Below are 23,044 nucleotides of genomic sequence, written 5' to 3' on the forward strand. Positions count from 1 at the left end.
TGCTGGGATTACAGGCATGTGCCACTGCACCCAGCTATTTATTTATTTTTTTATGTGGTGCTAAGAATCAAACCCAGTGCTTTACACATGCTAGGCAAGCACTCTACCACTTAGTCATAACCCCACCCCTCTAATTGGATTCTTAACCACACATTCTTACAGATTTTATGATTAGGAAGAACTATCCTTATCTCCCAGAGTTTCAGGATCTGGTCATAAAAGTCTCCTTCTTCAGGGTAACTTGGGTTCCTTTTTTTTTTTTTTTTTTTTTTTTTTTTTAATTTTTTAGTTGTCAATGGACCTTTATTTTTTATTTACTTATACATGGTGCTGAGAATTGAACCCAATGCCTCACATCTGCTAGGCACTCTACCACTGAGCTACAACCCCAGCCCACTTGGTTTCCTCTTATCAACATTATTTTGGGCTGCATTTCTCCTGCAGTGAACAGGTAGTTTGCTGAGGTATGTGACATATCCTGTCCACTAAGGTCAGGCAGGTCTGCAGGCAAACTGCTTCTTGGAAAAGAAAGCATGTGGGGGTCAGCACAGTGGGCCCATTTTATAGAATTAATCTCTGAACCACTGCCCTCATCTGTCTGTCTCCTAACAGTAGATAACCCCTGGGTTCAATCCCACTTTAAATTTTAAAAACAAAAACAAACAAACAAACAAACAAAATAACAGAAAAGGAATGGAGTCTTGGGGAGAGAACCCAGGCAGAGTTCTGGTGTTGGTGGAGCCACAGGGGCTGTGGCCTTGAGGTCAAACTATCCTGAAAAACAAGGACAGCGCCAGTCTGTCCATCCCACAGCCAACAGAGCCAAGACTCTGTGGTGCTTGGACCTCAACACAGGTACCTCCCCAGCTTGGAAGGCCTGCCCTATGCCTTTAGCTCTGCCAAATGTGTCTCCCTAGATTTTTTAGAGGATAGTTTGCAGAGTCCATGGCCTTGTAAAGAGCTCAGGGTGAGCACTTTTTGGAATTCTGAGCAATTAAACTTAAAAGCATCCCCTTAGATTCATAAACACATCAAGGTTCCAAGGCTGAGGGGCATCAGAGATCTTGGGTACATCTGGTCAAAGAATCAAGAACTCTGTCTCCTTCCCTGGGTGTGGGTGGACTTTCTTTTTTGGTTATCAAAATGTAATAACCCCAACTGCTTGTCACTGAAACAAGAGGGGATTTATTAGCCCTAACAAAAAGGGCACGGTGGCCATCAGAATGGCTGCCCTTGGCAACAGTCCTGATGCCTGGGAGTAACTTGCAGACTGCCACCCTGAAGCTTATCAGTTCTCTCTAGGCCCAGTGAAAAGGAGGACTTAAGGGGTTGAGTCTTCATTCCTTCCACACATAGTGCCAGTGTCCTCAAAACCCAATTCTAATGTGGTTGCTATATGCACCAATCAGGAAGGTTTTTAAAACATTATTATTATTTTATATTTTGTTTTTTTCTTGTCTTGCAGTACTAGGGATTGAACCCAGGACTTTGCAAATCCTAGGCAAGTCCACTGAGCTACACCCTGGTCCCACTTATCTTTCCATATGGTAGTTCCTCCTACAGGCAGTCTGTATAACTCAATTGAATCTTCAATTGCTAGCAAGCAGGACAGGAAAGCTTCTACTGGCTGGGTTGCTGGTGGAATGTGACTAGCTGCAATCTGGGGGGATTGGTCACATAGCCCTGACTTCTTCCCAAGGAGGCCTAGGACACCCAGCTCATATTTGATGTAGGTACTGGATGGCAGAACCACGCCCAACAGACTCCCCTTCAGCAGAGAGCTGCGGGCCTCCTGTGTGGAGTGTGGGAACCAGGTGTCCCAACCAGGTCCCATAGCAGAGTGTGGATGGTGAGTGGAGACAGGCATTATCTCTCCTCCTCACTCACTCAGCAAGTGGAAATCAGCACATCTGTGAACCTGGACCCCTAGTCACCTCACACCACTGGGCAAGGCGGGGCCTAACCTTAACTAGAACCTATATAATGGCCGAGCACTCACACTTCCCCCACAGGGGCAAAGCTGAGCAGAACCAAATAATGTTTTTCAGTCAAGTTACTAGAAATATCTGGGAATATTTACAAACTAAAATTTGGCTGTTAACTACAACAATTTCACTACCACAAAACATTGCTGAATCGGGGCACGGTGGCACACGTCTGTAATCCCATCCCAGCTGCTCAGGCGGCTGAGGCAGGAGGATTGCAAGTTCAAGGTCAACCTCAGCAACTTAGGCCCTAGACAATTTAGTGAGAGCCCATCTCAAAATAAAAAATAAAAAGAGTTAGGGGACTAAAGCCGTAGCTCAGTGGCAGAGCACTTGCCTAGCATGTGTGAGGCACTGGGTTCGGATCCTTAGTATCACATAAATATAAACAAATAAAATAAAGACACTCTATTCATCTATAACTACCAAAAAAAAATTTTTTTTTTTCAAAAAGGGTTAGGGATTTGGCTTGGTGGTTAAGCGTCCTTGGGTTCAATCCCTAGGCATCCCACCCCAAATATGGAGACCACCCATCAGTCCTTTTTAAAAATTTTATTTTGAGACAGTCTCCCTATATTGTCCAGGCTGGCCTCAAACTTGGAATCCTCTTGTCTCAGCCTTCTGTGTATCTAGGATCAAGGTGTACACCACCACGCCCCATGACTTTTGTATAGTTTGATAATGCACTTAATAGAAGAAGTTGGTAGATAAGTTTGGATCTTGCACATACTCAGGTCATCAGTTCTCTCTTTTTCCCAATCCTTGTCTGTTTTTCATGCCTCATTGCAATCGGCTAAGCTTAACAATACAATGTTGAGTATAAGTGGTAATAAATGATATGTTTGAGTTGCTCTCAATAAAAAGGGCAAATAATTCTATATCTCATCATTACAGGTAATGTTAGCTCTAAGTTTAGTATAGCTATCCTTTATGAGATTAAGGAAGTTACCATTTAGTACTAATTTCCTAAGAGTTTCTTTCTTTCTTTCTTTTTTTTTTTTTTTGGTACCAGGGATTGAACCCAGGGAAGCATAACCACTGTGCCACATCCACAGCCCCTTTTCATATTGTATTTAGAGATAGGGTATCACTGAATTGCTTAGGGCCTCCCTAAGTTGCAGAGACTGGCTTTGAATTTGCAATCCTCCTGCCTCAACCTCCCAAACCGCTGGGATTACAGGTGTGTGCCACTGCCTCTGACTCCTAAGAGTTTTAATCTTCTCTTTCCATCTGGTCCATGTATGGCAGAGTAGAGAGGGATCAAATGGGAAAAGATGTTACCTTGCTCAGGAAGGCACCCTGGGGCTTAAGCCAGCGATTGTTGGCATATTGTCAGAATTCCTCCAAATAGTGGGTTTATCACTGCCAGGTCTGTAATGGCTGTCCTTTCTGGTAGTTTGGTTGTGACAGATATTACTTGTGCTCACTAGTATTTGCTTCTAAGTCCCCTTCTAAGTTAGGTGAGAACAAGGCAAGTTCAAGTTGGGATAATATAACAGTAAGGCATGTCTAAAGCTCCTTCATCCCCACTCCCCACTTCTTTTTTTTTGTTTGTTTCTTTGTTTGTTTGTTGTTGTTGTTGTTGTTGTTTTATGTTTTTGTTGTTGTTGTTGTTGTTGTTGTTGTTTTTAAAGAAAGAGTGAGAGAGAGGGAGAGAGAATTTTAATATTTATTTTTTAGTATTTGGCGGACACAACAACTTTGTCTGTATGTGGTGCTGAGGATCGAACCTGGGCCGCACGCATGCCAGGCGAGCGCGCTACCACTTGAGCCACATCCCCAGCCCCTTGTTGTTGTTTTTTTGAGACAGGGTCTCCCTAGGTTGTTGAGGCTGTCCTTGAACTTGTGATCCTCCTGCCTCCGTCTTCTGAGTCTCTGGAATTAAAGGCATGCAGCACTGCACCCTGCAAAATTGCTGCTTACTGACTGTCCTGGAGAAAGACACCAACACAGTGGGCCACCTCAGATCTCAGCTCAATGGGGCTCTGAAGACTCCAGGGTTTCCAAACTGAAACCAAGTCACAGCTGGAAGGAGAAAAGTAAGCTGGTCCACCTACTAGGTAGGTGTGTTTTAAGCATGAGTTCTGATCTAGTGACAAAGCAGCAGAGCAAGCCCAGTGATAGTCTGGAAGTCAGACTCAGAGAGGTATCTGATCCAAGGACACCTCCAATGAGAAGAGTCAGCTGCGGGCTGGCCTGGCTTCGCTTCTCTGTCAGAGGATTTAGAGCCAGTTGCGGTGTTGCATGCCTGTAATCCCAGCAATTTGGTAGGCTGAGGCAGGAGAATCGCAAGTTTAAGGCCAGCCTGGGGCAATTTAGCCAGACCTGGTCTCAAAATAAAAACCAATAAAGGGCTGGGGACATACATAGCACAGAGGGTAGAGTGCCCCTGGGTTCAATCCCCAGTAAAACACACACACACACACACACACACAAAGACCTTAAGAAGGAGCAGTAGTTGGGCTGGACATGGGGATTCCCTGATGCTGACCACAGGCCAGCCACAGAATCAGAGGTGTGCAGCCACTCTGCTTAGCTCACAGTCCTGTGGATTATTTTTAGATCTGTGACTCAGAGGCCTACACCAACACTGTGGTCTTGGAGAGAGGAATTCCTGCTCAGGCACTGGCTCTCGTGGGTCTCAGAGGTCTGTTTCACACCACGATCACATTCACATCAGGTCACAGGTACAAGGACACCATTTTCAGGGGGATACAATCTCTTGAGGCTTCCCCTATTAGAGGCCTTGTCTCTAATGTGATATAATCTGACAGAATTTGTGTTCCCAAAAGTTCATTCTGGCCACAGCAGAGAAATGAAATGTAGAAATGGAGGGAGGAGACCAATAAGGAATTTATTATAGTGGTTAAGGCAAGAGTTGAAAGTGCTCCAAACTAGGGTAGAAACACAGATTTTTTGTTTCAAGATGGTAAACCAAGCACAAATATTACTTTCCCTTTAAAATTGTATTAAAATATCAATAAATAAGTAAAATGACGTTTATCAATAGAATTTGGCAGGGATTTACATTCTAGTCTGAAAAAAGCAGTTGGAAGTCTGATGACACCCAGCAGAGTGCAGGGTACTGCTCTCTGGCCTACGCCCATGGGGTGCTATTGTATAGGGGGGACCACGTGCCTGGTCCTCAGAAAGGCTTCAAACTCTTTGGAGGCAGGCATGGTAGAGGGAAGGAGGGAAAGCAATTTGAAAGTGGGAAAACTAATCAATATCTGCCACAAGAAGTAGTGAAAAATCCTAGCTCACTGCTGTAGTCAGAGTGATTTAAAATATCCAGGCATGATGGCGCACACCTGTAATTCCAGCAACTTGGAGGCTAAGGCGGGAGGATCACAAGTCAGAGGCTAGCCTCTACAACTTAGAGAGACCCTGTCTCAAAATAAAAAATAATAAAAGGTCTGGGGATGTGGCTCAGTTGTAAAGCACACATGGGTTCAGTCCCTGGTGTGAAGACAAAAAAAAAAAAAAAAAGTGATTTATCATTAGGTAACATATTTCTATGAAAGACAAACAAGTAAAAGGAGGTTTTGTTTTTTGTTTTTCTATAGATATCTGTGAGATCTGTGAGACCTAGAACAAAACCTGGAATTCAGGGATCTCCAGAGTACAGACCATCACTTTAAAGAAAATATTGCCAGTTGATAAAATTCTGGTCACGTAGTAGAGCTCCAAGGCAATTTTGTGCGTTTTTTTTCCCATATATATGTGTGTGTATGTGTGTGTGTGTGTGTGTGTGTGTGTGTGTGTGTATGTGTAGTACTAGTAGTAGATGGACACAATACCTTTATTTTATTTATTTTTATGTGGTGCTGAAGATCAAACACAGTGCCTCATTCATGCCAGGCAAGTGTTCTGCCACTGAGCTACAGCCCTAGCCCTGCCTTTTTTTTTTTTTTTTTTAATTGTACTAGGAATTGAATTCAGAGGTGCTCTACTACTGAGTTCTCCATCCCCAGTTCTTTTTGTATTTTATTTAGAGGCAGGTTTTTTGCTAAATTTTCCATGCTAGCTTTGAACTTGAGATCCTTCTGTCTCAGCTTCCTGAGTCACTGGGATTGCAGCATGTACCACCGTGCCCAGTTTCTGCCTTATGACAGACAACCAACAACCCTCAGCTTCTACTACAGGAAAGAGATCAAGATAAATAATAGCGGGCTGGGGATGTGGCTCAAGCGGTAGTGCGCTTGCCTGGCATGCATGTGGCCCGGGTTCGATCCTCAGCACCACATACAAACAAAGATGTTGTGTCCGCCGAAAACTAAAAAATAAATATTTAAAAATTCTCTCTCTCTCTCTCTCTCTTTAAAAAAAAAAAAAAAAAAGATAAATAATAGCATAAGGAAGAAAAAAAAAAAAAACAAAAAACAAAAACAGAGAACAAAGGGTTGACCTGAGAGCTCTTGTACCTGAGTAAAGAGGGAGTTTTAATGAAAGGGGAGACTGGTATTAAAAAATAAATAAATAAACTGGAGTGAAAATAAAAGAAGCTGGGTACAGTGGTGCACACCTGTAATACCAGCAACACAAATCTTTAAAGGTCTTTAAATCAAAAGGAGGTTCAAGGAATATAACTTAGTGATAGTGTGCTTAGAATGAGCAAGTCCCTGGGTTCAATCTCTAGCACCAAAACCCCAAAACAAACCAATTAACTAGTTAATAAATCAAAAAGCCTATCTAGCACAATATTGGGTCAAACAAAAAGGCCATATTCAGAAAAGTCATTATAAAATGCATAAACACAAAGGATAATGCTGTATCCAGAGGAAAAAAAAAAACAAACAAATTATCTACTATGAAACATCAGACTGGCATCAGACTGGCACCATGCATGCCACATGAAGGGTCAGCAAATGAGGTAAGAATGCTTTAACATTTTGTAGTTAAATCTAAAAAGTTGGGCTGGGGTTGTGGCTCAGTGGTAGAGCATTTGCCTAGCACGTGTGAGGCACTGGGTTTGATTCTCAGCACTACATAAAAATAAATAAATAGGGGCTGGGGTTGTGGCTCACTGGTAGGGTGCTCACCTAGCACGCATGAGGCACTGGGGTCGATCTTCAGCACCACGTAATAACAAAATAATGTGTCCACCTAAAACTAAAAAAAAACATAAATAAATGAATGTTAAAAATAAATATTGTGTCTATTAAAAAAAAATTTCTAAAAGGTTGTAGTAAGGACTAGGGGTGTAGCTCAGAGACAGAGTGGTTGCCTAGCATGTGTGAGGTCCTGGGCTCAATACCCAGGAGTCGGGGAGCAAGTAGTAGAAGAAGATATGTGACAGAAACCTACTATCTGGTCCTTTATGTTGACTGTTTTAGAAAGTTCACTAAGCGAAAATTCCAGCAAACAAAGAGAGGAAAAAGGTGGTGTCCAAGAAACAGTGAGTAATCCAGGAAAACAATGAAGAGATATCTCAGGATCATAAATTTGCTGAAGCCCTTGAGAGCAACATGTTTGGATTCTAGAAAGATGGTGGAAGGTTAGCAAACAACAATCTCGGCTGGGCGCAGTGGCATACACCTGTAATTTCACTGGCTGTGGAGGCTGAGGCAGAAAGATCTCAAGTTCAAACCCAGCCTCAGCAACTTAGTGAGGCACTAAGCAACTTAGCAAGACTGTCTCTAAATAAAATATATTTAAAAAGGAGCTGGGGATGTGGCTCAGTGGTTAAGTGCTGGGTTCAATGCCCAGTACAAATAAAATAAAATAATCTCCAGGAAAGAAGACTTCATAGACTAAATGAAATTCAGTTTGGTGGAGGGCTTGGAAAAACCTTAGAATTCAAGCCAAAAAGAAGAGCACTGAGAAACTCCAAGAAAAACAAAAGGCTATCCAGTAAATAATGGCCCAAAGGAGAAATGGTTTAGATTAAATTAGAAAGTTGGTTCAACGAGTATAAGACGAATGGAATAGAGTCCAATTAATAGAGAATATGGAAGGAGAAAGAGGAAGGGAAGGGAAGGGAAGGGAAGAAGGGATTGATCAAGAGCTAATCAGAGACTCTAGGGAGAAAATGTTTTTTTAAAAAAATCAAAATCAAGGTAATACATACAAAATTCAGGACAGTGGTTTCTTTTGGGTGAAACAGAAATGGAATACTGCTTGGCTACTCACTAAACAATATTTACTTAGTCATAATAAGTATTATGTTCTAGTTGTAATCAGTATCATAAGCATGTTAAGAGGATTTAGAACAAGGATGTGTGTTATCTTTGCTGCATATCAGGTCAGTAGTGGATAAACAGATAAAAATAACCAGTAAAGACCTGGCCTGGTGGCGCCTGCCTGTAATCCCACTGGCTCTGGAGGCTGAGACAGGAGGATCCTAAATTCAAAGCCAGCCTCAGCAACTTAGCCAGGCCCCAATGAACTTAGTAAGACTCTGTCTCAAAATAAAAAATAAGGGCTGGGGTTGTGGCTCAATGATAGCACGTGTGAAGCACTGGGTTCAATTCTCAGCACTGCATATAAATAAATAAAGGTCCATCTATAAAGATATTAAGGGGGCTGGGGTTGTGGCTCAGCGGTAGAGCGCTCACGTAGCTTGGGTGAGGTCCTGGGTTTGATCCTCAGCACCACATAAAAATAAATAAATTAATTAAAGATATTAAAAAATTTTAAAAAATAAAAATATATTTAAAAAAGAACCTATACCCAAATGTTTAAAAAATAAGAATAAAAAAGGGTTGATGTGGTTCAGTAGTTGAGAGACTTTGGGTGACATCCCTGATACTAGGAAATACTAATAACTTATACATATGGAAAAATGTACAACTTCACTCAGAAATGCATGATCTGCTGGTACCCCCCAGCTTACTTTGGCAATGTTGTGGGATACACCCCAGGGCATCATATTTCTATGCAAGTGCTCTACCATCGAGCTACATCCTCAGCCTCTGATACTATTTTTCATTTATCATATCGGCAAAGATTTTCAAGTTTATTGACAATGTACTGATGACTATATGATAGCTACCCTAAGAAACTATTGGTTGAATTGTAAATTTCTACAATTTATTCTGAGAATGACATAGCCCATATTTATTAGATCTACAAAGCTATATCTCCCATTTTTCAAAAATTCCAGTTCTTGGAACTTATCTTACATATAATCTCTCTCTCTCTCTCTCTCTCTCTCTCTCTTTGGTACTGGGGATTGAACTCAGGGTCACTTTATCTCTAAGCTACATCCCCAGCCCCCAGCCCCCACCTTTTAAAAAACTTGAGCCATCGGGCTGGGGTTGTGGCTCAGTAGTAGAGTGCTGGCCTAGCATGTGCGAGGCCTGGGTTCAATCCTCAGCACCACATCAATCAATCAAAGGTGTTGTGTCCAACTACAACTAAAAAATAAATATTTAAAAAATTTGAGGGCTGGGGATGTGGCTCAAGCAGTAGCACACTCGCCTGGCATGCGTGGGGAGCTGGGTTCGATCCTCAGCACCACATAAAAATAAAGAGGTTGTGTCCACCAAAAACTAAAAAATAAATAAATAAATATTTTAAAAATGTTTGAAACAAGATCTCATTAAGTTGTTTAGGGTCTCACTAAATTGCTGAGGCTAGCCTTGAACTTGGAATCCTCCTGCCTAAGTCTTCAAGATGCTGGAATAATGGGTGGGCCTCACTGTGCCCATCTTAAACTCATTCCCCTCCCCCTTTCAGTCCTGGAGATTGAACCCAGGGCCCTTTGTATGCTAGGCAAGTGCTCTGTCACTAAATATAGCCCAGCCTTTTTTTATTTTGATTTTGAGACAGAATCTTGCAAAATTGCTAGGACTGGTTTTGAATTTGTGATCTTCCTGCCCTAACCTCCTGAATTGCTGGGATTACAGGTATTGCTATGGTGTTCAGCTAAACTCATGTATTTGTGAACTGATTCATAAAGATTCTTCATTGCAGCATTGGCGGTACAAGTAAAAATTGGAAAACAACCTAGCTTCACTTATCTGTGAGTCTGAGGAATAGTGAAGAGACTTCTCACCTTAAATCCTTTTATTTACTCTTTTAAAAAATATTTATTTGGGACTGGGATTGTGGCTCAGCGGTAGAGCACTCGTCTAGCACAGGCGGGACCCGGGTTTGATCCTCAGCACCACATAAAAATAAAGGCATTGTGTTTTGTCCATCTACACCTAAAGAATAAATATTAAAAAAACATCGGGCTAAAATAAAATACACATTAAAAATTTATTTGTTAGTTGTATTTGAACACAATATATTTATTCTATTTATTTATTTATTTATATGTGGGGCTAAGGATCAAATCCACGGCCTTGCATACACTAGGCAAGCAATCTACTGCTGAGCCCCAGCCCCAATTCTTTTTTTTTTTTTTTTTTTTTGATATCAGGGATTGAATTCAGGGGCATCTATCACTAAGCCGCATCCCCAGCCCTATTTTATATATTTTTTTAGAGTCAGGGTCTCACTGAGTTGCTTAGTGCCTCACTTTTGCTGAGGCTGGCTTTGAACTCGAAATCCTCCTACCTCGGCCTCCCAAGTTGCTGGGATTACAGGGATGAGCCACCATGACGGGGCTCTATTATTTATTCTTAACTGTGTAAACCCATATATAAAAGCCAGAAGAACAATCTGCTGAGGATACAACCTCATCTTCCAAATTATAGGATTCTGCCACAAATGACTCTGGAGCACAGACTGAATCCTGGCAGTCTATGCCATATGTTCCAATTTCTAGAAGCAAAGGGAACTACCACCCTGGATTACTACACACATCTCCTCATTTCTTGCCTTAGTATCCTTCCCTCCCCTTTTTTTTTCTTTTCTTTCTGGTACCAGGGGTGGAACCCAGGGGCCTTTAACCACTGAGCTAAATCCCCATCCCTTTAAAAAAAAAAATTTTTTTTTTGAGGTTTTGCTAAATTGCTTAGGGCCTTGCTAAATTGCCTAGACTGGCTTTGAATTTGTAATCCTCCTGCCTCAGCCTATTGATTTGCTGGGATTACAGGTGGACCACTGTATCTTGCTTGCCTTAGTAATTTATTTTCAACATAGCAGCCAGAGATGCTCTTAAATAAATAAATAAAAATTATTTTATCTTTGAAATTCTACTGATTTTTGAATGTAGGATCTTACTATGTTGCCCAGGCTGGCCTCCAACTCCCAAGTTCAAGTGTTCCTTCCCACCTCAGCCTTCCCTGTGCTGAGATTACAGGCATGAGCTACTCTACCTAGTTTTGGATTCTTTTTTTTTTTTTTTTCAGTACTGGGTATTGAATTGAGGGGCTGTTTTACTATTGAGCTACACCCCAGTTCTTTTTTGAGTTAAGGTCTCACTAAGTTGTCCTGGCTAGCCTAGAATTTGCCTAGGCTAATCTTGAATTTGCCATCCTCCTGCCTCAGCCTCACAAATTGCTGGGATAACAGATGTGGGCCACCATGCCTTACTCTAGCTTCATATTCTTTTTAAAAATGCATCAGATCGCCAGGCGCAGTGGCGCTCGCCTGTAATCCCTGTGGCTTGGGAGGCTGAGACAGGAGGATTTCAAGTTCAGAGCCAGTCTCAGAAAAAAGCAAGGCACTGAACAACTCAGTGTAGACCCTGTCTCTAAATAAAATATACAAAAATAGGGCTAGGGATATGGCTCAGTGGTGCTTGAGTTCAATCCCTAGTACCCCCCCTCAAAAAACAAACAAACAAACAAAAAACACATCAGGTTGTCAGTTTTGCTCAAAACCTTTCAATTGCTTCCTCAGAATAAATGTCAGTCCTTACAGTGGCCCCACTATCCCTGCCCAGCCCCCATTTACTCCAGCCTGGAGCTCTATCACCCTCTCCTTCCTCACTTGACCAGTCATGGCAGTCACTCCTGCCTTCAGGGGCTTTGCAGCTGCAGTTTCTTCTGCTTGAATGTCCACTCACCTTCTCAAGGTCACTCCTTTTTTTTTTGTAATACTTATTTTTTAGTTTTAGGTGGACACAATATCTTTATTTTATTTTTATATGGTGCTGAGAATCGAACCCAGTGCCTCATGCATGCTAGGCGAACTAGATACCACCTGAGCCACATCCCCAGCCCTCAAGGTCACTTCTTAAATTTCAGCTTCCCTGACCTATTTAAAATTGGAAGTAGCGCTCATCAGCCCCACGTGCCCTGACAGCCTCTCTCGCCCCCTTCCTGGCTTTTTCTCCTTAACACTTGAGCATCTTAGTGTCGCCTCCTAGTGGATTGAAAGACCAATGAACCATGTTTTTGTTTTGTTCACTTGTCAACTTCCTCTCCAATTACAACTAAACCTCTGCTCCACCATAGTTCAATAGCAGTCCCCCTCCTTCCATAGAAAAATCAGTAAATAGAAGTAAACACTGAAACTAAAAACAGATTTCTAGGGGTAGGGACGATATTAGCATGTTTGCTGCTTTTGTCACAAACTCTTTGGTGGGATTTTTTTTAAAAAATATTTTTTAGTTATAGATGGATGCAGTATCTTTATTTTGTTTATTCATTTTTATGTGGTGCTGAGGATCGAACCCAGTGCCTCACATGTGCGAGGCAAGCGCTCTGCCACTGAGCCACAACCCCAGCCCCTCTTTGGTGGGATTTAAAACACACTCACACACACCCCTCCCATCAAAGTAATTTTATTTATTTATTTATTTTTGGGTAATAGAAATTGAACCCAAGGGGCACTTAGCCACATCCCCAGCCTTTTGTATTTTATTTAGAGACAGTCTTACTGAGCTGCTTAGGGCCTTGCTTGCTAAGTTGCTGAGACTGGCTTTGAACTTGTGCTCCTCTTAAAGACCACGCACGGCTCTGAAGAACACTTATTTCAAGAGTGGTAATAGAGGATTCAGACAAGCAGTCTAAGGAGCAGTACTGAAGTTAGGAGGAAAATCAGGTGCATATGGTAGCCAGGGAGGCAGGAATATTCTAAGGAAGTGATCAACTGTACAAAATACTTATTTAAAATAAGAAAACTGCAAAAGGCTCACTCACTGAGACATCATTGGTGACTTAACCAAGAACTGTTTTAGTGGAGTAGGTCAAGTGGGTTGAGAAGTGAAAGGGTAATTAGGAATCCTGACAGAAAAAGAGCTAAGCAGGAGGATGCAGGCCAGCTAAGAAGGATCAGGGGTACTTTTCTTCAAAAAGGAAAAAAAAAAAACAAAAACCCAACCCAACCCTGAGTTCCATCCCCAGCCAGCACTGGGGGAAAAAAAAGTTAAAAAGTTTGTGGTAAATATGCCAGATAACTACTTATAATTGTTATAAACATAATTACGTACACAACATAATATGCACTAGCATAATAATTATATGCTAATGAAAAAGATTCCTTTATTATGATGAAGTTGAAGATACAGGTAGAGATCAATCGATAATGTAAGCCTGGATGAGGTACAAAGGTAACAAACCTGTAATCCAGCTACTAGGGAGGCTGAGGTAGGAGGATCACAAGTTCAAGGCCAACCTAGGTAACTTAGTGTGGTACTGGTGATTTAAACCACTGAGCTGAACCCCCAGCACTTCCCTCCTTTTTTTAAAAAATAGTTTTTAGTTGTAGATGGACAATACCTTTATTTTATTTTTTTAATGTGGTGCCGAGGAGTGAACCCAGTGCCTCACATGTGCTAGGCAAGTGTTCTACCATCAAGCCACAACCTCACCCAGCCTTTTTTGAGACAGGGTCTCACCAAATTATTCAGGCTGGTCTTGATCTTGCAATTCTCTTGCCTCAGCTTCCCCTAGTCACTGGGATTACAGGCATGTGCTATTGTACATAGTGAAACCATTTAAAAAATGAGACAAAAGGGAGAGATGTAACTCAGTGGTAGAGCATTTCCCTACAATACCCAAGGACTTGGGTCCGATCCCTGATACTGCAAAATAAATAAATACAGCAAGTTAGCCTGGGAGTGGTGGGAGTTTGAGAAAACCACTGATGCTCTTTTTGCCCAGGGATTGAACTCAGGGGCATTCAACCACTAAGCCATATCCCTAGCCCCATTTTGTGTTTTATTTAGACAGGGTCTCAGAGACAGGTCTCTGAGCTGCTTAATGCCTTGCTTTCGCTGAGGCTGGCTTTGAACTCGTGATCTTCCTGTCTCAGTCTCCTGAGCTGCTGGGATTACAGGTGTGCATCCCTGGACCTGGCTCCTTTTTGCCTTTTCTGTAAGGCCACCAGGCCTCCTTTTAGTAAGGCTGGCTGCAGATGAGGTTGGTTGAGCACTTGAGGCAGTTCCCATCCCACTGCTTGTAGTTCTCTTTGAAATAGATGGCCATACCACTTGTGGACAGCATGGTGATTAGAGAAATATATTTTGTTGACAATGTTGAGGGCTCAGCACAGGGTAGTAACTAGATCAAGAGTGGTATTAATTTACTTTCCTGGGTCCTCTTCCTCAGAACTCAACCTTCTGGGTGAAGACACTGACCACAGAGATGAAGGGTTTCTCTAGGCAGAAACAAAGTAAAGAAGTTTAGGATATTTGCAAGATAAACGATGAATCATGGGGATCCAGGCTGGTTGGAGATGGTGCTGGGAAAGTAAAATGGATGAGCTTATGAATCCAGAGAAAGTAGGAAGATCCCAGATCTTTAGTTCTGTACCAGGCTAAAAGCAGTTACTAAAAAAAAGGGAGTACTCCCCTGCCCCCACCCATCCTTGAGTAAGCCCAACTGCAAGCAAAGCATGGGATATCTATTTTTTTTGGAGACTGTACTGGGGATTGAACTCAGGGGCACTGGACCACTGAGCCACATCCTCAGCCCTATTTTATTTTGAGACAGGGTCTCACTGAGTTGCTTAGTACCTCACTCTTGCTGAGGTTGGCTTTAAACTCACAATCCTCCGGTTTTAGCCTCCCAAGCCACTGAGATAACAGGCATGTGCCACCACACCTGGCTCAAAGCACGGGATATCTAAAATCTGCAGTTCAGAGGTGTTGTACTTGAGGTTGAAGGACAAACTTCAGGTGTGTTCAAGACTTTGGGTGGGAAAGGATGAGAAAAAGGTCACACAGGACAAGAACGGGAGCCAAATTGTGGGTTGGTGTGCAGTTAACAGAGCAGACTGTTAAAAGTTTGGCTTTTGACTGAAATCTGGAAACACGGTTTTAAGTCAGTTCCCACCATTCCAGGAACTCATTGGAGTGGTTCACTATATCTAAACTGTACAATGTGCTTTACTTCCTTAGTGTGGTGTTCTGCCATGCACCAGGCAAAGGCTGCCAATATAACCAACCCCCAATAAAAACCCTGGGCACTGATTCTTAAGCACATCCTGGTTGGCAACATTCCACACATGACCACAACTTACTGCTGGGGGTAGTTACGCACATCCTGAGGCTTCACTTGATCCTAAGTACCCTTTGAGAGCTGGAGCCTGGTTTCCTCTCGACTTGGCCCATTGTCTTTCCCCTTTTGCTTTTCACTGGGTATGGTAATCTTGGGGGGACCCAATACAGATGGGCATGTCACAAAGTTAAAGACATTATAAAGGATAATAGGGGAAAGAGGCATTAGATGATTCAAGATGAAGGTCATTACCAGGTTGTTAAGATGATCATAACTAAGACAGAATCACATGTACCTCAACAAAGGGAAGCAGGGATGCCACACTCAAATCCTGAAAAACTGATGTTGGGAAGAGGTGGCACAGTGTTCTTAGGGAACATAAGAGACATAAAAGAATTAATCCTAGATCTGCTTTAATATGCACACCTATGTATGTCTCTACATCAGGGTTTTCTGGTACTTGCAGTAGTACACTAGTGTGCAGCAGCATTGTAGCTGGGAACTACTAAACTGTTCACATTCTCAAGAAGTCTAGACAGCATTTCTCCTACTCTAGTTCAGTAGTCTCTTGTGGAGAAGAAACAGTGCTAGTTAGTATTATTTTAATAGCCTCAAAGCTAGAAATCCCCCAAAGGGGATAAACTGTGGTCTACTGACACATGGAATATTATGGATGAATAATACGGATGAATCCCACAAAGAATGCTGAGCAAATAAGCCAAGAATAATTATACATATCATAGTTTCATTTATATTAAAAAAAAAACAAAACCCAAAACCCAGCTATGATTGATGCTCTTAGAAGTCAGGGCAGTAGTCTTCCCCATCCCCCCATTTTTTCAGTAGTCAGTCTTGAGTGGGTGGAGAGTACTGGTTAAGGAAAGCAACAGTGTGGGAGGATGTTTGGGCACTATTAATATTCTGATTCCTGAGTTACAAAGACAATTATGACGTGTATTTTCCTTTATGTACATACTTTAAAATTAAACAGTGCTACCTAATAATTTCATGAAAAAAGAAAAAAAGTCAGTTTCATATCAGAACATAAACACCCAAATAGTGTTAACATGGTGAGCTTTTCAGGTGATTTTTTTTTTCTTCTTTTCCTTTCCTTTTTGAAGGCTGAAGTGAGAGCATCACAAGTTCAAGGTCAGTCTCAGCAAAGGGAGGCCCAGGCAACTTGGTGAGTCACTTTCAAAATAAAAAAATAAAAGTGTTGGGGATATTGCTCAGTGGTAAAGTACCCCAGGTTCAATCCCCAGCATTAAAACAAAAATCAAATAAAACCCCATATTTCCCCCCCTTTTATGCTGTTTTTATGATAGGAAAAAAACCCTGTATCTAATTTTATTTTATAAACTACGGTTTCCAATGCTCCACATATTTGTGGAGACAAAGAAATGCTATCAATACTGGGGAATACAGCAAGGGAGAACCTTTCCCCAATTAACCCAGAAAGAGAGAATTTACAAAATCTTTCAGCAAAAGCGAAATCCTGCATTGCAATGTTGAGATTTACATTCTCATCAACAATCCTGTGTGAGGCTGACACCCGAGGATTATCTGGATTAGGTGAGTATTAGGATTACAGAAGTACACTCCAGACACTTAGCAAACACACTCCTTCCTCTACTGGAGTGACTAAAAACCAATCACTGGAATTCATTACAATCTCACATGGTCCAAGTCTCCTCAGAGCCCCATCAATTTTGGCATTTTTCGTCTCCAGACTACTGTAGTCTGGAGAAGGCAAGACTTTCTGGGCCACGAGCTCCCTTGCTGGCTGCTCTCAGTGGTTTCTGTGCCACTAAGCTGAGTGACTATGAGTCACTTGTAAGAAAGACTCAGTATTGAACTAAAATATGCTTCATCCTTAAAGAACTGCTTTGTTTCCCTGTAAACCACAACATGGTTTATATTTTAAAGCATTTCCTTAAAAACCAACATTATGACCTGAAATTAGACTCTGGTTTATTTTGATATGTTTATGACTTAAACCTGAAAATATTTTTTTTTAATCAGTCAGCCAAGTTCATTACATATGAACTGAGCTGGAACTTTAAGGACACCCATACCACAGGCTGACAGTTCTGCACCATTACGGAGAACAAAAAAATCACATTAGATTCATTGTCCCATCTTGTGTTCTTAGGATCCAAATTTTCAAAACCACTGACTCTGAAAACAGGTTAAGAACCTTTGCATTGGGCTGGGGTTGTAGCTCAGTGGTAAAGCTTGCCAAGTGTGTAAGGCACTGGGTTTGATTTTTAAAACAGCATATAAATAAATAAAATAAAGGTCCATGGACAACTAAAAAGAAAAAAAAAATACACACACACAAAGAAACAAATGAAACCCCTGTATGTTGCTCCTCAGAAGGCTGAGGCTGTTCCCATCAGACCAGTGCTTTAATCATGTATCTCTCTTCCCAGTGCAAACACCAACAGCTAGCTGGCTGGCTGGCTGGCTGGCGGCTGCTGGCCACCAAGCTTCTGAGCTCTCTCTCACTTTCCTTAATTGACTAACTCCTAATCAGATGACACCTCTTCCAAGAAGCTGTCCCTGTGTGGCCAACTTAGGAGAGGCTGAGACAGCCTGCTTAGCAGTTTCCCATTTAGCATCCTCAAATCCAGAGGATAATGGCACTCTACCTTATTCTCCAAGTTTGATTCCAACTGTTCTAATATTTGTCAATGTTTACTTGTGTGTGTGTTGTTGGAACTGAACTCATGGGCTTGCAAGTGCAAGGCAAGTGCTCGACCACTGAGCTGTATATATCCCCAGCCGTTGTCTGCTTTTAAAAATATAGTAATAACAAGCAAACCGTGCAAACTGGTGACATCTGAGCTCCTATAGGAAGAGATCACTCTGATTACCTTATAACATGACACTCCCCATCACAATTTAAACCAGTTTCATCTCTAGAGCACATCTCTAGAGCACTCCCACAACACATGAAATCCAGACATGATTAGCTATAAAGAGCGAAATCAGAAAATTTAATCATTTAGGAAAAGAAGAGGTTGCTTCTCAGCATATGCAGCGAGTGCAGGGGTCCTACAGGAGCAGCTTCTCTGATAAGCAGATAACCCAGAGAGACAGGGCTAAAAGCCACGTTAAATTAAGAGACAACACACACTCATTTCCTTTGTTTATGTGAAGAATAAAAAAATGAGGACTTAGTCTTCGAAGCAGACAAACCTCCATATTCTATCCTACAGAAACATCCCACCTCCTCTTCTAATTAGTCCTTCCCTGTCCTCAGTCCCAGTCCCAACCTGGATACTGGAGTTTTGAAAACTCTGGGAAAAGGATATGAAATTCTTGTGGTAACTCTACCAAGGCACTAGATCAGTCAATTATGATGTTGTGTAATTTTCTCCCCAAACCTGGCTGATCAGAACTACCTATGAGACTATATAGTACCTTATTGGCTTAGTTTTTTCATGTCACAATCTTTAACTCAGGAGTGTCTTATACTCAGAAAAGGAAGAAAAGAACTTTTAGCTTTCCTTATATATCTATAATAATAATAATAAATAAATCTCAAAAAACAAAAGTTAGAAATTGATTTAGTTATTATAGAATATAAACATTATCATAACTCTAATCACACACACATTGACATATATTTTTTTGTGGTGCTAGATATGGAACCCAGGCTTTGTTCCTCCAACCTTTTCATTATATTTAATTTATATTGGAAGAGAATGTTACTATTTAAGAGAAAGAACTTTGACAAACATTTTTTATTGAACAGTTTTATTCTGTTTTAGAATAAAAACCTTGCTTTAATATTGTAAGGTGCACTGCAGGTACGCCATGCTGCCAGTTACTTTTGGGACAACAAATGTCCCAGTCAATGACCCAGAGAGCTGGGAAAAACGAGTGAACTCATACTTTCAGAGTGTGTAGAACTGGTATTTACAAGCTTTTCTTCTTGAAATTGGCCTGGGACTTCTCAGTCTACACAGGTATTGCCACAGCACTTGCTTTGATGCTTGAATGCCTCAGAAATACGTTCATTATCATGATTTATGGGTCCTCCAAAAGGTTTAGTTGTTAACATGCAAGCAAATAGTACTAAACAATATTATCTAAACTATGGCTGCCAAGTACTGGATCTTAATAATGAAATCAAATTACAAAACATTTCCTTGTAGAGCTATACAAAAGATATAAAATTAAAATAAAAATATCAACCATCTTTAAATAGTCCAATTCTCCTACAGTGCAGTTTTCCACATCTTTATCACTACTGAATGTTTTAAGGAGAAAGTTAACAAAAATCAAAGTAGATAAAAATATTTAAATCTTTGGATCCCTTTATTCCATGGCCTTCATAAAAACACAAAAGTGGCCAGATTTTTTTCCACTATAGCTTAAAATATCAAAAAGATTTATTAGTAATTTATAATTAGCAATGAACTCTATACTGAGTCATCTGTGGGTCACAGGCCCAATGTTAATAATAATGTGTTACAAGTTTTCAAAATAATTTCGAACATTCTGAATCCTCTTGAAATATAATGGAATGAGTCAATGTTATCACAACAAAACTCCAGGCATATCAGGAAAAACAAGTTAACTGATGCCTAGTTTTAAAAGTCTTAAAAAAGGGGGATGATTACTTATTTGAAAATACAGCTAAGTACATTCTTATCTATGATTATTTACATTCATATACTGAAAATATTATTTGGAGAAATCCTGTGATATGCCATTTGCTACAAAATGAAGTTCTTACATTGAGCATGAAGAATTTATCCTTTTTAGATAATGGAAGAATGTATCAAATCTTCATTTATGTTCCAAACATTAAAAAATAAATCAAAAATATTAAGCCTGGAAAGACAAGGGAAAAAAAGACCCACCCATAACTCTGTTCCTCAGCACATCAATTTCTGCAAGGACACAGTATGTTTGCTGACTTTAAAATGTTTATTCTTTAAAAAATTAGTTGCTTTTTATACAGCTATACAAAGTTCTTAATGTTTCTTTGGCAATGGAATATAATGGAATTTTACAACTATATAAAAAAGTTACCTTTGCCTAAGAAACAGTATTTACTGTGTGTACATAGTTGACTGACAAAATTCTCTACCATCCAGCACCCTAATTGACGAAATAAGCTACCTCATATTATAGGATTTCCAAAAAGAAAGAAGAAGATAAAGACACACACGCGCGCACGCGCACACACACACACACACACACACACACAACCTTCTGTGGCTCAAAACACAGTATCACGGCCCTATCTGCAGGCAACTTGCAATAATTGCCAAATACAATTTAGTGATAAGAAAAATCCTTTCAGTGATGAAAAAATACTTATAAGTCCATTGAAGTACTGCTTTAGTTTAACTATACATAAGAAATTACTTAACCCTTCTGCTATTCCAAATATATTTAGTGCTCATTTTTTAAGATGAGCCTTCCTCCCCCCAAAAGTAACTGCATTGTATCTTTGAAATTAAGCAGAAAAATAAACAAACAAACAAAACCCAGTGCTGGTGACAAATATACAGCAAATTCACTTCTTCATTCTTCACAAAGACTGAAACCAATTTTCAGGACCATGAAGAGCTAGAAATTCACCTATTTTCAAAGACTTGCTTGTAGACTATGCAGCAACTTTGTTGTCTTTCTAAAAAGGTGGGGGAAAAACAACCCAATTAGTCCATGCTCCAAAATTACTGGTTTATTAATGATTCTTGTCTTTTTCATTTGCTTCAGTTTATTTAAAAAAATTTTTTTTTTGTAGTTGTAGATGGACAGAATGCCTTTATTTTATTTGTTTATTTTTATATGGTGCTGACAGACTGAACCAAGTGCCTTACCCATGCTAGGCAAGTGCTCTGCCACTGACCTATAGCCCCAGCCCACTTTAGTTTATTTTAAGTTACCTCTAAATACACCCTTCCTTTTACTTTCATGGAAACTGATTTCCAGGAAACATTTTTCATAACTTCCACACTAAGTAGAAGCATATTATGTATTTAACACATTTTTCAGTCAGCACAGGTTAAAGCAGTATTATTGTGGGCTGGGTGTGGCAAAAAGCCACCTTAGATACAGGTATACCCCACTATCTTTGGTTGCCCAACTTAGTATTCAAATTCATCAAATACAACTGACAACTCTTTTAAAATAAGCTTCATAAAACTGCGGAGTCTTTGAAAAGTCTTTATTAAGCAATAAAATACTGAGACAGTAAAATAACATTTCCTGCTGGGCTTGGTAGCACACACCTGTAATCCCGGTGGCTTGGGAGGATGAGGCAGGAGGATCAGGAGTTCAAAGCCTGCCTAACCAATTTAGCAAGGCGCTAAGCAATTCAGTGAGACCCTGTCTCTAAATAAAATACAAAAAAAAAAAAAAAGGGCTGGGGATGTGGTTCAGGGGTTAAGTGCCCCTGAGTTCAATCCCCAGTACTGGGAGGGGGTAGTGGTGGTAGTGGGGGGGTTGGGTGGGGGGTGGCAAGGGGAAACTCTTCAAAATGTCATGTTAAGGGAAAGCAATAATTCAGAAATCTACTTGTGGTGTATGTGTGTACGTGCATGTGTATGCACACTCCAAAAACGGAACCCAGGGGTGCTCTACTGCTGGAGTTAAATCTCCAGTCCTTTTTAATTGTTATTTTGAGACAGGGTCTTGCTAAATTGATGAGGCTGGTCTCAAACTTCTGATCCTTCTGCCTCAGCCTCCCAAGTTGCTGGGATTATAGGCATGCACCACTGTGCCTGGTTAGAAATCAATTTTAAAAAACAACTCACAAGGGGCTGGGATTGTGGCTCAGAGCGCGCTTGCCTAGCGTGTGCCTAGTGAGGCACTGGGTTCGATCCTCAGCACCACATAAATATATAAATAAAGACATTGGGTCCACCTATAACTAAAAAATAAAATATTAAAAGAATAGATAAAACCCCCATAAATCAGAAGTAAGTTATGAAAAACAGAGTTGATGGGAAATTAAAAATAAAATGTAATCAAGTGAGAAAGCAATAAAAATCTAAAGGAGCCTCCCAGTGAGACTAATTCTAAACTAAAGGCCTGTATACAGCAGAGTCAGGGCTTCTATTTGCCTCCAAACTAGCTGCTACTATGTACACACAGTTGGCCCTCCATATCCCTGGTTCTGTATATGCAGATTCAACCAACTGTGGATAGAAACTATGGAGGGGATTCCATCAGTACTAAAACATATGAGAGGACATGTACAGGTTATATGTGAATACTATGCTACCTTACTTAAGGGACTAGAGCATCCACAAATTTTGGTATTTTCGGGGGTCCTGAAACCAATCCTACGTGGACACCAAGTAATGACTATATCTGATTTTTACTGCTAATTCTTTTTCTTTTGGTACTGGGGAATGAACTCTGTACAGGTTATATGTGAATACTATGCTACCTTACTTAAGGGACTAGAGCATCCACAAATTTTGGTATTTTCAGGGGTCCTGAAACCAATCCTACGTGGACACCAAGTAATGACTATATCTGATTTTTACTGCTAATTCTTTTTCTTTTTCTTTTGGTACTGGGGAATGAACTCAGGGGCACTTGACCACTGAGCCACACTCCCAGCCCTATTTTGTATTTTATTTAGAGACAAGGTCTCACTGAGTTATTTAGTGCCTTGCTTTTTGCTGAGGCTGGCTTTGAATTCGTGATCCTCTTGTCTAAGCCTCCTGAGCTGCTGGGATCACAGGCATGTGCCACTGCACCTGGCTTTCTGATTCTAACTCAAATTTAGAAACAGAGTGAAATACT

General features: G+C 40.7%; 1 protein-coding gene across 4 annotated transcripts in view; it reads right to left on the reverse strand.

Moving 5' to 3' along the window:
• Nucleotides 1-18,910: 18,910 nt before the first annotated feature.
• The window catches only part of Lsm14a (LSM14A mRNA processing body assembly factor), a 62,895-nt gene continuing 58,761 nt past the window's right edge, over nucleotides 18,911-23,044 (reverse strand). For 3 of the 4 annotated variants that reach the window (XM_076839558.2, XM_076839556.2, XM_076839555.2), the window contains one exon: nucleotides 18,912-20,915. In XM_076839558.2, coding sequence (XP_076695673.1) covers nucleotides 20,892-20,915 — 24 coding nt within the window. In that variant the 3' untranslated portion in view covers nucleotides 18,912-20,891. Of the gene's footprint in view, nucleotides 20,916-23,044 lie in introns of all 4 variants that reach the window. The other variant, XM_076839557.2, reaches the window with a different exon arrangement.

This window comes from Callospermophilus lateralis, chromosome 18, assembly GCF_048772815.1.
Source record: "Callospermophilus lateralis isolate mCalLat2 chromosome 18, mCalLat2.hap1, whole genome shotgun sequence".
Taxonomy (NCBI): domain Eukaryota; kingdom Metazoa; phylum Chordata; class Mammalia; order Rodentia; family Sciuridae; genus Callospermophilus; species Callospermophilus lateralis.